Source organism: Tamandua tetradactyla, chromosome 12 (genome assembly GCF_023851605.1).
Source record: "Tamandua tetradactyla isolate mTamTet1 chromosome 12, mTamTet1.pri, whole genome shotgun sequence".
NCBI classification, from domain to species: Eukaryota; Metazoa; Chordata; class Mammalia; order Pilosa; family Myrmecophagidae; genus Tamandua; species Tamandua tetradactyla.
Window position 1 is genome coordinate 97,833,630 of NC_135338.1, and position 15,709 is coordinate 97,849,338.

Genomic DNA, 15,709 nt, shown 5'->3' on the forward strand with positions numbered 1-15,709 from the left:
TCTCTTCCTCAATGGGACGGGGGGGCGGAGGGGTCTCCTCAGTGTCATCCTGATGCCAGCCTCCCTTGACTTCCTGCCCTGTTCCCTGGTTTCACCAATCACAGGCATCTTCCTAGGAGTTTGTCTCTTCAGAGGCCAGTGGGTTCCATGGTCCTGAGTGTGCACTGTCGTCAGAGCCAGGAGTGTATGTGTGCTAGCTGGAATTTTCTTGCAGCCTAGCCAGTTTGGTTCAGAGCTTTCTAGTGTTCAATTGAGTCTGTGAGAGCTTTTCCATTGCCTTTTAATAAATATCATTTCTAGGTTGATTCTGTTGTTGGCAATCAAGAACCCTGACTAAAGCAAGGGTTGACTGTTTCATTCCCATTTCACAGATGAGGAAACAGAGGCCCTGAGAGGTTTAAGTGTGTTGCTCAAGATCACACCTCTGGTAGAGCAGGATTCAAACCAAGTTTATATCCCATTCAGGGCTTTGCTGTCTACACGGTAAAGCGCTCTCCCCAGCATTACACCAGGCAGCTAAATGATTCGCTCGGGGTCAGACAGCAGCTGGTCAAGAAGCCAGGCCTTGGGACACCCACCTCACAGTGCTTCCTGCCTGTATGCCTGTAGTGAGTGTGGAGTTTCATGACCACTCAAAAAGGGAAAGAGAAAATTCATTCATTCACTCATTTGCTAAATATCATTTTACTAACAGCTTAATATGGATTAGGCATTGTGCTAGACACCAGCAAAAAAAAAGGACAGGGTAAAAACAGAACTGATATTGCATATGGCAGGTGACAAGTGCCGGGAAGAATAAAGTTGAGTCAGGGATGGTGATGGGGCAGGTTGGCTATTTCAGGTAAGCTGGACAGGGAAATTCTCTGAAGGTGACATGTGAGCACAGACTGAACAAAGTCAGGGAGGGGAGAAGATCTGAAGCTAGAGGCAAAGGCAGGAGCAAAGGCACAGGCCAAAGGCGGGAATGAGCCTGGCAGGTTCAAGGAATTGCATGGAGGTCAGTGTGGCTGGAGGGAGCGGAACAAGGTGGAGGGTGGAATAGGACAAGGATAAGTAGGGGCCAGCAAAGTAGGGCCTTGTATCTTCCTGAGGCTGATGGGAAGCCTTTAGAGGGTTTTAAGCAAGGCAGACTTGTGATCTGATGAATGCTTTAGAAGGTTCACTCTGGGCTGCTGAGTGATGAAATGACCTAGGAGGCAGGAAAGGGGAGGTGGAAGAACAGGGTAGGAGCTGTGGTGTGTCCAGGCAGGGGATTGGGGTGGAGGGACACCCAGGTGAGAAGCAAAATTCAGGATGGCTTATCATCAAACAGGGTCTGGGCTTGGTGGGCAGTGAGCTTCCAGGGAGAGGGCTATGGCTTGGGCTATGGGGGCTAGGTCCCTTGGGGCCCCTCAGGGCAGAGCTGGGTGCCACAGGCACAGATCAAAGGGGCCACCTGTGGAGACAAATGAGTGCTAGAGGTCATCTGGTGGCCAGAGTAGCCATGTGGCCTGAAGAAAGAGGTCCTGGAGTCTGTGACTTCTCTGGGGCTAAAGAAGCCAGGAGAGCAGCTCACCAAGGCTGGGCTGGGGCGGAGAACAGGGTGGTCTGAGATGACCTGAAAAGAAAGGACTGTAACCTCGAGTACTAAGCCCAGGGAGGGGCCTCATGTGGCAGAGGGGGGGGTGTTTCAGCTGCCGACCTGTGCCAGGTACAGACCGTGATGCTAGGTGATGCCATCATTACCTTCCCTATTTGGCCTGGAGTTTGAACCCCAGCATTTCTTCCCAGCCCTGTAATATCTTGCGCTATAAACAGCTGACTTGTTGGTTGGCAGTTCCTCAGACCAAGGCAGGATTCAACTGTGGAGAAGAGTTGATAGAGGCTGGGAGACTCAGGGGTGGGACTGGCAGCATCTGATAGGAGCTGCCTCCTTGTGGACTGGTGCTGAAAGCAGGGTCTGGACACACCTCACAGCCATACATGAAGGAGGTTCCAGAAAGGCCGGCTTAGCAGTTGGTTAACTAGTTCAACTCCTAGTTTGCTTCAGTCAGATAAGCATTTCCCTAGCAAGAAAGGATTCCTTCCCACGCTGCTACTTCTGGCTTGCAGCTGCTCAGGTAGAGGCTAAGACAAGGTGTGTGTGGCCTGCAGCAACCAAGGGCCTCTTGGGGGTCACAGGAAGAATGTCCAGGGCCGAGTGCTCAGAACGGAGAGGTTAGGGAAAACTTTTACTCTGATTGCAAATAGATACGTGCACACTTATGTTTATAGCAGCATTATTCACAAGAAAAGCTGGAAGCAATCCAAGTATCCATCAATAAAAGAATAAAACAAAACGTGACACATACCTACAATGGAGTGTTATTTGGCCATAAGAAACGATGAAGTTATAAGACATGTTGCAACACAGAAGATCCTTGAAAACATTATGCTCAGTGAATTAAGCAAGGCCTCTAAGGACAGAAATTGTATGTATCACTTATACAAGTTGACTGGAAATAGCAAATTCACACAAACAGAAAGCATATTAGCGGCGGCATGGTTAAGGGGGAAGAGGAGTATGTTTGTAAAAATAAAAAAATATATATGTAACAAAACCTTCACTCCCAAGCTGTCTAGGGAAACAGATATCCTGCAGTGAGAAGTGCATCCGAGTTGCCTCTCCGCCTCCATTTCACTGCCCACTTGGGAGGGTGCAGAGATGGTCAGCCGGACGTGCTGATGACAGCAGGGCTCTCTCTAGGACTTACCCAGCCCCTCAAAGGACTGATTCACAGCAGTGTATTGCTGGGTGTGGCAATCTCGTGGGCTCCCCCTTGCAGAGTCCTGGTGGCAGAACTAACATGTGCCGGTTACCCTTCTGTGCCGATTTGAAACTGTTGTGTACCCCAGAAAAGCTATGTTCTTTAATCCCTTTTCAATATTGCTGGGTGGGACCTTCTGGTTAGGTGGTATCCACAGAGATGTGTCTCCATCCATTCAAGGTAGGGCTGCTTATGGGAGTCCTTGAAGAGGGAACTATTTTTGGAAAGGACAGAGCTCACACAGCCAGACTTTGGGAGATGCAAAAAGAAAATGGCCCCAGGGAAGCTGCATGAAGAAGCAAGGAGAGAAAGCTAGCAGAGGTAGCCTCGTGCCTTTCCAACTGACAGAGGTGTCCAGAAGCCAGACCCTAGCAGATACCAGCCAGGTGCCTTCCCAGCTGACAGAGAGGTTCTGGAAGGCATCAGCCTTTCTTGAGTGAAGGTAACCTCTTGTTGGTTCCTTTAATTTGGACATTTTCATGGCCTTAGAACTGTAAACTTGCAAATTAACAAATTTCCTTTATAAAAGTTGTCCCATTTCTGGCTGCATTCTGGCAGCCCCCGCCCCCACCCCACTGGGATCTAATCTCTTACTGGTCAATCCCTGGGTTATGCTGGTTAAACATTTTGAGTTTCACCTCAGTCTGGAGTGCCAATGGACCCGTCTTTCAAAACACTTTTACCTGTACCTCTTGTTATCTCCTGGGTTGCCCAGTGACATGCATGCTCAGCAGTGCTGAAGTCCTGGGAGGAGGGGATGGGTTACCTTTGTTCCTAAGTGCTCTCAGGAGGCCAGACCTGAACAAAATGTTAAGGTTTGCTCTTCAGAAAGCAAAAAGATTCCACTTCTCATGGGAAATGTGGAGTCCCTATAAGGGCCGTTGGCCAGAGGTCCTCACCCCAGTCCTAGCCAATCACCAACTCCTTCCACTGTGCCTGTGGGGACCCCTCACTTTTTCCCTGACTCCAGGGGATGGAAGTTCCAGGCTCCTCTCCCTTCTGCCCCTCACACTTCCCAGTTCCAAAAAACAATCACAAGTTTACTCTTTTGTCTTCATAACCTCATCTTAAGGGAATCTCCACTTACTGCAGTTCCACCAGTTCCTCTACAGCTTTATCTCTATTTCTCTGGCTCACGTGAGGTGCTTGGCTGGGGCGACTGCAATATCAAGAGATCATTTCTTCTTAGTGTTCCTCACCATCCAAAGTCCTCCCTTCCTTTGAAGGGACTCCATGCTCCACACTCCCAAGTCCCTTCCCCTGAGCACAGGCTATCTTTCAACCCTCTCCTCTCATTTCCAGGCTGTACAGCTTGCCTCCACAACTTCAACTATTCTCTTCATAGGGTCAATACTTCCATTTCTTCTGCCCACTCACAGGATGCCAGTGGACATCTCCCCTCCACTGCCATCATGTAAGGCCATTCAAACTGAACATGTCCACAATCAAGATCTTAATTGTTCCCCCTACCAAACCACCTCCTTCTCTCTTGAATCATTTCACCACCAGTCTCCCAGTAACTCGGACTCCTCCCTGCACCAATAGCTCTGCCTTTCTCATCTCCTTCAACCTCCACGTTCTTCTCCTAATGCCTTTACCTTTGTTCAGGTTCTTTCCAATGTGCTGAGCACAGGACCCTGGAAAGCAGAAGTAGCCCTGGGTTACTCTAAGAATGGATTACTGTTTGCCTTAACCATTCACTGGTTTATTTACATAAATAATTAAAGTCATTTATTGATATTGACACTGTCCAGAGCAACTGAGATACAGCACTGAACAAATCAAATTCCTTGACCTCAAGGAGCTTACATCCTAACAGAGGGAAACAGACAATCATTTAAAAATACCCACCCACCCACACACAGTATGTCAGAGTACCAGCAAAAAGGGCAAGGCAGTAAGGAAGGCAGGGTGGGGGGGTGCTATTTTATATGAGATGATAAGATTCCTCCTTCCTGAAGATGACAGCATGAGAGCAGTGGGCTATAAGACCAGCCACCAAAGCCATACAAAACACAACCAATGCTTTTAGGAAGATATATCCTCAGACTGGGTTAATAAAAATCCAGGGACTTTTATAAAATCCTTTAAATTGGAAACACTGGTTGTTCTGGGGATGGGATCTGGGTGGTTGGAGGACAGGGTGGGCGTCTTCTGCTGAAAAGTGTATTATCTTGGATTCTGAACTACATGACAATATTTTCTATTTAAAATGTGAATCTAATTCACTAAAATAGTGAAGAATTGAAATGGTCTTCTGGGAAGAATGAATCATTTTCATGCAACTACTCCACTAAAGGAGGCCTGTTTTTTTTTTTGGTATCTGCCAACTTTTGCCAGAACTTTGCAGATATAGAACCCTCCAACGCTCCTAAGTGGACAAAGTCTTAACCTTGAGGCCAACCATTCAACACCCAGCTCCGAGCATCTGCCATGTCCTGGTGCACGGTTGTGTGAGGACACTAGGTTAACAGCACAGAGAGAGATAGGTGCTCTCTCTCATTGGCAGGGTAGAGAATTTGGGAGTTGAAAATCAGGATTTTTGCTAGGAATTGACACACCCCTTTGGGGCCATCTCATACTTAATAGGTCCCCACCTTGACTGTTGTTACTTGGACCCCACTCCTAATCTTCATCTCTACATACTGGTCACTGCTGCATCCTACTTGAAAAGCCATGGACAGATGGCCACCTAAGGAAACCTACTACTAATGAATGTCTGCAACTTAAGAGTTTAGCCAGTAGTCTACTTCTAGTTGTGATCCCTGGTTTCTTCTTTTCTGGTCAAGCTGGGGGTAGGGGGCTTCTCTAGCTGGCTCCTGGTGGTGGAGGTGGTGAGATAGGAGGAAGGGCTGGTTCTCTGGGTGGCAGAAGCCTGAATAAACAGGGACTTGAGAGGACTCTGGGAGCCAGGGTATCCTAATCTCTCAAAGTGGAAGCATGAGGCCATGGCCAGGCCTAGAGGGAAGGGAGGTTATTCAGAAATGGGGTCAGGTAGGAATGGGGAATTAGTGGTTATTATTCTTTAAATATCCCATGTATCGTGAAGTCACTGATCCCAGTCTCCACAAACTCAGGCTGCCAGACTCCCCCATAACCCAGCAACCTGAGCCCTGTTAGAGATCCTCAGCAGACAGCTTCATTTTCCACTCTCATTCTCCAGTGTCTAAAACTAAGCATCCCCCTCAATAGGAACTTAGGAATTGTATAATGGATGAATTTTAGAATTTCACCAGTGGCAGAGAGCATCAAAACCAGTATTCTCTACTACCTTAGGAAATCCTCAGTGCTAATGACTTCCAGAGTAAATTAAAACCCAGCCCCTATTTTCATAACTTGCATCTCTCAGCACCAAAATCTGTATCCTTCTCCCCAAAACCCCAACTCATGAAATAAAAGCGATTAAAACAGCAAGTGGTTAATGAACAATTATTGTGGTCTGTCAAAAACGATAGGGTCCTCTAAATAAAAAACCAGGCTACAAGTTTTATGCCACTTGAAGAGGCATTGAGGTGTGCTGTCTGGGTGTCCATTGTTGGAATTTACATAACTAATGGTTGCTAACCACTGGTTTCTGACAGGCAGAACACTTGAAAACAAGACTATGTCAGGAAATCCAGGGCACAGGGCAGCCTTGCAGTGATTCATTAAGCCACAAAACAAACTCAAGAAAAACGATTTGGCTCTAGCTTTGTGACTCTGGACACAGCACTCATCATGTGCTTTGGTTCCTCATCTCCCTCCAGCTCTTATACTCTATGTTGATTGTCATAAGATACTGGCTATCTTTGAATGCCAAGTCTGTTTTTATCATAGTTTGTGAGATGTTACTTCACTTCTTGAGACTTAGTTTCCTTATCCTTAAAAAAGAGGAATGATAAAACTGGAAGAGATATTCTTGAGCAGTTAAAACAAATGGGCTTTGAATTTAGGCAGGCAGGCAGGCAGGCAAAACCTCAAGTCATAGTCTTCCGTGGCCTACAGCAAATTAGTTGGCCTCTCTGCATCTTAGGTAGTCCATCTGCAAAACAGGAATACCAGTGTTGTTTATAAGGATTAAATGAGGTACTGTATGTTGGAGGATCTTGGTCATGCCACGTTATAGGAGATGCAAGATAAACATTAGTTTCCTGCCTTTGTTCCTGCTTCATACTTGGCAAATAAGAATAAATGGGTTGTGAAACTTTCCGGGACAGTGATGAAATGTCTGGAAAAAAACTTAAACCCTTAAAAGAATGGCATCAGGGTTTCGACATCAGATATACTCACTCTCACATTTTCCTCTTACAACACATGAGGTTGACCTTCTTATTGAAGATGTCACAGAGGTCCTGGAAGATGGGAACAAGAGGCTGCAGGGAGATATGGTATAGACCATAGGAAGCACTGTTCAAAAATGAGAAAAGGGGTGGGCCCTAACACATGGTCCCATTGGACTGGGCACCTTCTCAGAACCACAGTGAGAAAGCATCTGGAAACCTGAGCGAGCAGTCTGGGTCCCTGGCTAGCAGGCACAAGAGGGCCTGCGGTAGGGAAGCTTTACTGTGAAGGTGCCCTCAATTCCCTAATTTCAAGGCCGCTCAATGCTGAACCTGAGTCCTGCTCTAACAGGCAGAATGAGAGCAAGAGGCCCACCTTATGCTCTAAACCACAGGAAGAAAGACGTGTCAAACATGTAAACATTCACAGGTTTTCAAAGCTCTGAAAGAATGCCACTTGAGGGGAGTAGGATGTGTCCACAAGCAGAGTTCAGGGAGGAACCCTTTTCACACTAAGAAAAAGATGCAGCACAGCTACCAGTCTCAGCCAGCAAGCCTCCCGTGTCCCCGATCCCCCCTATGCCAGGTCCAGAACAGCTCACCCCAGCTCAGCTCAGGCTCTCATGCTATGGAAGTGGGTACAGATGACAGGGAATTTCATGTATGGAGGAGTCCAATCATTCCTAACACAACAACTGAGGCTCATACTCCCCATGAGGACAATGTATTTCAAATGGGAAGGGGTCATAATTTTGTGATGGTCCACATATCGTCAGCTTTGCCTTCCACAGACCTGAGGAAAGAAGCTCTCTGGCTATGCTGGAGAGGTGTTTGTGGGGTGTATGTCTGTGTGCATACTCTTCCCCACTAGCAGAAACACAGGCAGGCACCCATGTTTGATGTGGATGTAATCACCTGTGAGAACAGAGCTGGGTTTATGCCAGTGGGGGAAATACATTTTGCAGAAGGTGGTCATTAGAAAATTTGGTTATACAAAAGGATTCTGGGTGTAACAACCCTAGTAGAGCTAGGTGACTGGTTTTCATAAAATCTAGCCCTCACTTGTCACTCACCACTCCCTGAAATCTGAAAGGTCATCCCTTTTCTACTCATGGCACCCAGCCAGCAAGGCAGTGTGACAGCACCTCAGAAATATATGGTGCTAAGGATGAAGACTCTAGTCAGAGAACGTGCTCAATCCTAGTGGTGGGTTCTCGGAAACAGGAGGGCTGCTCAATACAGACACCGATTCCTACGAGCGACTATACACAGGAAAGTGGCTTAGGAACGCTACTCCCTGAGGAAGCCAGACTGCTCATATCTGCAGTGGCCATATGCATCTGAGAATGGCATGGCTGCACATATGAGAAATGAGCACATCGTGGCAGTGTCAGCAAATAATTCCTTCCCTACTGCATGACAGACAGTTTCCCCCAAAGGGTCAGGTAGGGTCCTGAGGCTTGACTCTTCTAATGCTCAAAATGGGTTCCATTCCAGGACTTCCTTGGCTCTGCTTGTTTTGAGGACTCCAGTTCAGCTCCAGCTCCCACCCTCATACAAACTGGGATAGGTTGGGAACTTTGATGTTGAGATCACCGATGTTGATGTTCCGAGGAATCTCAGGCAGGTTGATGTTTTTCACAGCAGACACAGCCCGGGCAGGGGCTGCTGAGAGGCCACCCTGAGGAGAGATGAGAGGTAGATATGTGATAAATTTTCAGTGATACCTCTTAATGGTCAAGGAAATAGGTGAAGGTAGCCTGGAAAAAGTCCAAACTGAGAGCACACAATGTAAGTTTTGATTTATCCTCCTTATTCCTTAAAGGCAGACAAAAATGCAGTCTTCAGGATAGATGGGGATTATATGGGGATCCAAACCCTTCTGGGTCTGATGCATCCAACAGGGCCTGGCACATGGTGGGTGCTCAATAAATGCAGGCTGAAATCACCTGAATTGGTTTACCCAAGGCATATGAAGTACTGAGGCACTTATCAGGCTACAAAACAAAACAAAACAAAAAACCCTTTTCAAGAGGCTGAAGACTCTTATAGATGAGTGCAAAGTCACAGGGAAATTCTTAAAAGGAAAAGGAATGTCACAGCTCTAGGGCAATTGCTTGCCAACTAATAATGTGAGCTGGAAAAGATCTGGCTTTGGAAATGTCACGTGGCAACAAGATGGGGAGCCGTGACACACAGGAAGAGGAGGAGGGGGCCCACAGACATGGAAGACTGGTAAGAAGACGCAGAGAGTAAAGGCGTCCTTGGTCAGCCTCCATCCCAGCTCACTCCCAATATGTACAGAGAAGGGGAGAAGCTGATAAGACTCTCTCAAAATCATTTTGCCTTCCAGCTGACTACTTTCAAGATACTGACTCCAATTCCATCCTCAGTAAGCCTCCGTTTTTACTGGTTTCCAAATCCCCTGCTTCTGACACACTTACTATTCCTGGAAGCTTCCCAGTCTACATTTATAAAAGAACCACAGCTGTCACAATAGCTGTGGTCTGGAAAAGCTTCTTCAGCAGGACTGCCAGTCCTCAGAGAAAGAATCCCTGGTTTCACAAGATCAGGTTCCACTACACAAAGCAATGAAGCCCTTTTAGACACTAAGATAATTAAAGTGCTCATCTGTTCTACAATTTTGCCATGTATGAAGGTGTTATGCTTGTAATTTCTTCTCCCTGGTAAGGCTGAGGATAGGGATGGCAAGACCTCAGGGGGATGGGATAGAATTTACTGTGAGCATCCGTATAAAGCCCAGAACCACGTGGGAGTGGACTTGGATATGTTATTTTCAAACGCAGCCCAAACTCTTCTGTAGCTTTTTTTTGAAATTTATTTATTTTTTATTTATGATACATAACCACATACAAACACAAACATTCTTATCATATGATCATTCCGTTTTTTGTTATATAATCAATAACACACTATCATCACATAGTTGTATACTCATCATCATGGTCATTTCTCAGAACATCTGCATCAATTCAGAAAAAGCAATAAAAAGAAAACAGAAAAAATTCATACATACCATATCCCTTATCCCTCCCCTTCCAGATCACCAGCATTTCAGTCTACTAAATTTATTTTAACATTTATTCCCCCTATTATTTATTTTTTTTTATCCATATGTTTTACTTGTCTGTCGATAAGGTAGACAAAAGGAGCATCAGACACAAGGCTCTCACAACCACACAGTCACACTGCAAAAGCCATATCATCATAATTATCTTTAAGAAACATGGCCACCAGAGCACAGCTCCACTTTCAGGCAGTTTCTGCAAGCTTCTCTATTATACCTTAACTAAACAGGTGATATTTATTCAATGCATAAGAATAACCTCCAGGATAACCTTCCGACTTTGTTCGGAATCTCTCAGCCATTGACACTTTATTTTGTCTCATTTCGCTCTTCCCCCTTTTGGTCGAGATTCTCTCAATCCCTTGATGCTGAGTTCCAGCTCATTCTAGGATTTCTGTCCCACGTTGCCAGGAAGGTCCACATCCCTGGGAGTTATGTCCCACGTAGACAGGAGGAGGGTGGTGAGTTTGCATGCTGTGTCAGCCGAAAGAGAGAGACCACATCTGAGTCACAGAAGAGGTTCTCTTGGGAATGACTCTTAGGCCTAATTTTAAGTAGGTTTAGTCTATCCTTTGCATGATTAAGTTTCACATGAACAAACCCCAAGACTGGAGGCATGGCCTATTGCTTTGACTGTCCCCACTGCCTGTGAGAATCAAGAATTCTCCACATGGGGAAGTTGAATTTCCCCCCTTTCTCACTATTCCCCCTAGGGGACCCTGCAAATACTTTCCTACTCACTGTTCAAATTGCTCAGGGATTCATCTGGGCATCACTCTGGACAAACCTACAGAATCTCAAGCCCTACGCAAGGTTCCAAGTACTATGGTATTCGATTTAGCAGTCCACACAAGTTATATTAGGAAATGCACTAGTCAAAATACAAATTTTGCACCAAATAAACACTTTTTGCTTGTCTCACAGATATGTTAAAGCTTCAAAATATTAATTACCATCTATTTTAAACACACTGCATTGCTGACATTCCTTTGTTCTTCCTCATGCAGAAACATTTGTAAAGTTGCACATTTAGTCACTATCATTATACACTCTACGCATTCCTAGATTATACCACCTCAGTCTTTACTGTCTATCTTTACTTCTGACTTCATTTGTGCCCCCAGGCCTCTTCCCTCTATCATTCACATTTAGCTTCATTCAGTTTTCTAACATTACTGTATTATAGTTAGGTAGTATTGTGCTATCCATTTCTGATTATTTACAATCAGTCCCGTTGCACAATCTATATCCCTTCAGCTTCAATTACCCAATATCTATCCTAGTTCTATCTCCCGATGGGCTCTGTTACCAACCGAAATTCTCCACATTCATTCGCTAATGTCAGTTCATATCAGTGAGACCATACAGTATTTGTCATTCTGTTTCTGGCTAGTCTCACTCAGCATAATGTCCTCCATCCATGTTGTTACATGCTTCATGACTTTATTCGGTCTTACAGCTGCATAATATTCCATCATATGTGTATACCACAGTTTGCTTAGCCACTCGTCTGTTGATGGACATTTTGGCTGTTTCCATCTCTTGGCAATTGTAAATAATGCTGCTGTAAACATTGGTGTGCAAATGTCCGTTTGTGTTCTTGCCCTCATGTCCTCTGAGTAGATATCTAGCAATGGTATTGCTGGATCATATAGCAATTCTATACTTAGCTTCCTGAGGAACCGCCAAACTGCCTTTCACAGTGGTTGTACCATTTCACATTCCCACCAACAGTGGATAAGTGCCTCTTTCTCCACATCCTCTCCAGCACTTGTCGTTTTGTTTTATTGATAATGGCCATTCTGGGGGGTGTAAGATGATATTTCATTGTGGTTTTGTTTTGCATTTCCTTAATAGCCAGGGAAGTTGAGCATTTTTTCATGCGCCTTTTGGCCATTTGTATTTCCTCTTCTGAGAAGTGTCTGTTTGTCTTTTGCACATTTTGTAATTGGGTTATCTGTCTCTTTGCTGTTGAGTTGAACAATCTCTTCATATATTCTGGATACTAGATTTTTATGTGATACATCATTTCCAAATATTGCCTCCCATTATGTAGGCTGTCTTTTTACTTTCTTGACGAAGATCTTTGATGCACAAAAGTGTTTAATTTTGAGGAGCTCCCATTTATTTCTTTCGTTCTTCAATGTTCGTGTTTTGGGAGTAAGATCCAGGAAACTGCCTCCTATTATAAGATTGATAAGATATTTTCCCCATTTTCTTCTAAAAGTTCTATGGTCTTAGATCTAATGCTTAGGTCTTTCATACATTTTAAGTTAATTTTTGTATAGGGTGTGAGATATGGATCCTCTTTCATTCTTTTGCATATGGATATCCAGTTCTCTAGGCACTATTTATTGAAGAGACTGTTCTGCCCCAGGTGAGCTGGCTTGACTGCCTTATCAAAGATCAACTGTCCATAGATGAAAGGGTCTATATCTGAACACTCTATTCAATTCTATTGGTCAGTATGTCTATCTTTACTCCAGTACCATATGGTTTTGACCACTGTAGCTTCATAATACACCTTAAAGTCTGGTAGCATGAGACCTCTGACTTCATTTTTCTTTCTCAGGATATTTTTAGCTCTTCGGAGCACCCTGCCCTTCCTGATAAATTTGGTTATTGGTTTTTCTATTTCTGAAAAGTAAGTTTTTGGGATTTTAATTGGTATTGCATTGAATCTGTAAATCAATTTAGGTAGAACTGACAACTTAACTATATTTAGTCTTCCAATCCATGAACACCAGATGCTCTTCCATTTATTTAGGTCTTCTGTGATTTCTTTTAACAATTTCTTGTAGCTTTCTTTGCATAGGTTTTTTGTCTCTTTAGTTAAATTTATTCCTAAATATTTTATTCTTTTGGTTGCAATTGTAAATGGAATTTTTTTCTTGATTTCCCCCTCAGATTGTTTATTATCAGTGTATAGAAACACTACAGATTTTTGAGTGTTGATCTTGTAACCTACCACTCTGCTGTACGCATTTATTAGCTCTACTAGTTTTGCTGTGGATTTTTCGGGGATTTTGACATATAGTATCATATCTGCAAACAGTGAGCATTTTAATTCTTACTTTCCAATTTTGATGACTTGTATTTCTTTTTCTTGTCTAATTGCTCTGGCTAGAACTTCCAATAGAATGTTGAATAACAGTGGTGATAGTGGACATCCTTGTCTTGCTCCTAATCTTAGGGGGAAAGTTTTCAGTTTTTCCCCATTGAGGATGTTAGCTGTGGGTTTTTCATATATTCCCTTTATTATGTTGAGGAAGTTCCCTTCTATTCCTATCCTTTGAAGTGTTTTCAACAGGAAAGGACGTGGAATATTGTCAAATGCCTTTTCTGCATCAATTGAGATGATCATGTGGTTTTTCTGCTTTGATCTGTTGATATGCTGTGTTCTAGTCTGCTAGCTGCCAGAATGTAATATACCAGAAACGGAATAGCTTTTAAAAGGGGGAATTTAATGAGTTGCTAGTTTACAGTTCCAAGACCGAGAAAATGTCCCAATTGAAACAAGTCCATAGACAGGTCCAATTTAAGGCATCCGGGGAACGATACCTTGGTTCAAGAAGGCCAACGACGTTCAACATTTCTCTCAGCTGGAAGGGCACATGGTAAACATGGCGGCATCTGCTGGCTTTCACGTGCCTTTACCAAAAGGGGACTCTCTCCAAAATGTTTCCTCTTTTGAAGGATTCCAGTAAGCAACTCCACCTTCAGTGGGTGGAAACACACCTCCATGGAAATCATCTAATCAAAAGTTACCACCCACAATTGGGTGGGTCACATCTTCATGGAAACAATCAAAATGCTCCCACCAGCAATACTGAATGAGGATCAAAGGGGGTGGCTTTTCTGGGGTCCACCACAGATTCAGACCAGCACATGGTGTATTATATTAATTGATTTTCTTATGTTGAACCATCCTTGCATATCTGGAATGAATCCAACTTGGTCATGGTGTATAACTTTTTTAATATGTGCTGGATTTGATTTGCAAGAATTCTGTTGAGGATTTTTGCATCTATATTCATTAGAGAGATGGTTCTGTAGTTTTCTTTTTTTGTAATATCTTTGTCTGGCTTTGGTATGAGGGTGATGTTGGCTTCGTAGAATGAGCTTTCCCTCATCTTCAATTGTTTTGAAGAGTTTGAGCAGGATTGGTACTAATTGTTTTTTTTTTTTTTTTTATTAATCAAAAAAAAAGAAAAGAAATTAACACAACATTTAGAAATCACTCCATTCTACACATGCACTCAGTAATTCTTAGTATCATCACATAGATGTATGATCATCATTTCTTAGTACATTTGCATCGATTTAGGAAAAGAACTAGCAAAACAGCAGAAAAAGATATAGAATGTTAATATAGAGAAGAGAATTAAAATAATAATACTAATAAATATATACATATATATATATATATAAAAAGAAAAAAGGAAAAAAAAAACCAAAAGATATAAACAAACAAACAAAAAACCATATTTCAGGTGCAGCTTCATTCAGTGTTCCAACATAGTTACATTACACTTAGGTATTATTGTGCTGTCCATTTTTGAGTTTTTGTATCTAGTCCTGTTGCACAGTCTGTATCCCTTCAGCTCCAATTACCCATTATCTTACCCTGTTTCTAACTCCTGCTGGTCTCTGTTACCAATGATATATTCCAAGCTGATTCTCGAATATCGGTTCACATCAGTGGGACCATACAGTATTTGTCCTTTAGTTTTTGGCTAGACTCACTCAGCATAATGTTCTCTAGGTCCATCCATGTTATTACATGCTTCATAAGTTTAGTCTGTCTTAAAGCTGCATAATATTCCATCGTAGGTATACGCCACAGTTTGTTTAGCCACTCGTCTGTTGATGGACATTTTGGCTGTTTCCATCTCTTTGCAATTGTAGATAATGCTGCTATAAACACTGGTGTGCAAATGTCCGTCTGTGTCTTTGCCCTTAAGTCCTTTGAGTAGATACCTAGCAGTGGTATTGCTGGGTCGTAATCCATTCTGCCATTCTATGTCTTTTGATTGGGAAATTCAGTCCATTAACTTTTAGTGTTATTACTGTTTGGATAATATTTTCCTCTACCATTTTGGCTTTTGTATTATATATATCATATCTGATTTTCCTTCTTTCTACACTTTACTCCATACCTCTCTCTTCTGTCTTTTCGTATCTGACTCTAGTGCTCCCTTTAGTATTTCTTGCAGAGCTGGTCTCTTGGTCACAAATTCTCTCAGTGACTTTTTGTCTATAAATGTTTTAATTTCTCCTTCATTTTTGAAGGACAATTTTGCTGGATATAGAAGTCTTGGTTGGCAGTTTTTCTCTTTTAGTAATTTAAATATATCATCCCACTGTCTTCTAGCTTCCATGGTTTCTGCTGAGAAATCTACACATAGTCTTATTGGGTTTCCCTTGTATGTGACAGATTGTTTTTCTCTTGCTGCTTTCAAGATCCTCTCTTTCTCTTTGACCTCTGACATTTTAACTAGTAAGTGTCTTGGAGAACGCCTATTTGGGTCTATTCTCTTTGGGGTGCGCTGCACTTCTTGGATCTGTAAATTTAG

General features: G+C 43.3%; 1 protein-coding gene across 6 annotated transcripts in view; it reads right to left on the minus strand.

Moving 5' to 3' along the window:
• Positions 1 to 2,183: 2,183 nt before the first annotated feature.
• The window catches only part of AP3S2 (adaptor related protein complex 3 subunit sigma 2), a 95,903-nt gene continuing 82,377 nt past the window's right edge, over positions 2,184 to 15,709 (minus strand). For 3 of the 6 annotated variants that reach the window (XM_077124194.1, XM_077124196.1, XM_077124193.1), the window contains 2 exons: positions 8,642 to 8,726; positions 2,184 to 6,807 (listed from right to left, as the gene is read on the minus strand). In XM_077124194.1, coding sequence (XP_076980309.1) covers positions 6,743 to 6,807; positions 8,642 to 8,726 — 150 coding nt within the window. In that variant the 3' untranslated portion in view covers positions 2,184 to 6,742. The other 3 variants (XM_077124198.1, XM_077124197.1, XM_077124195.1) reach the window with 2 other exon arrangements.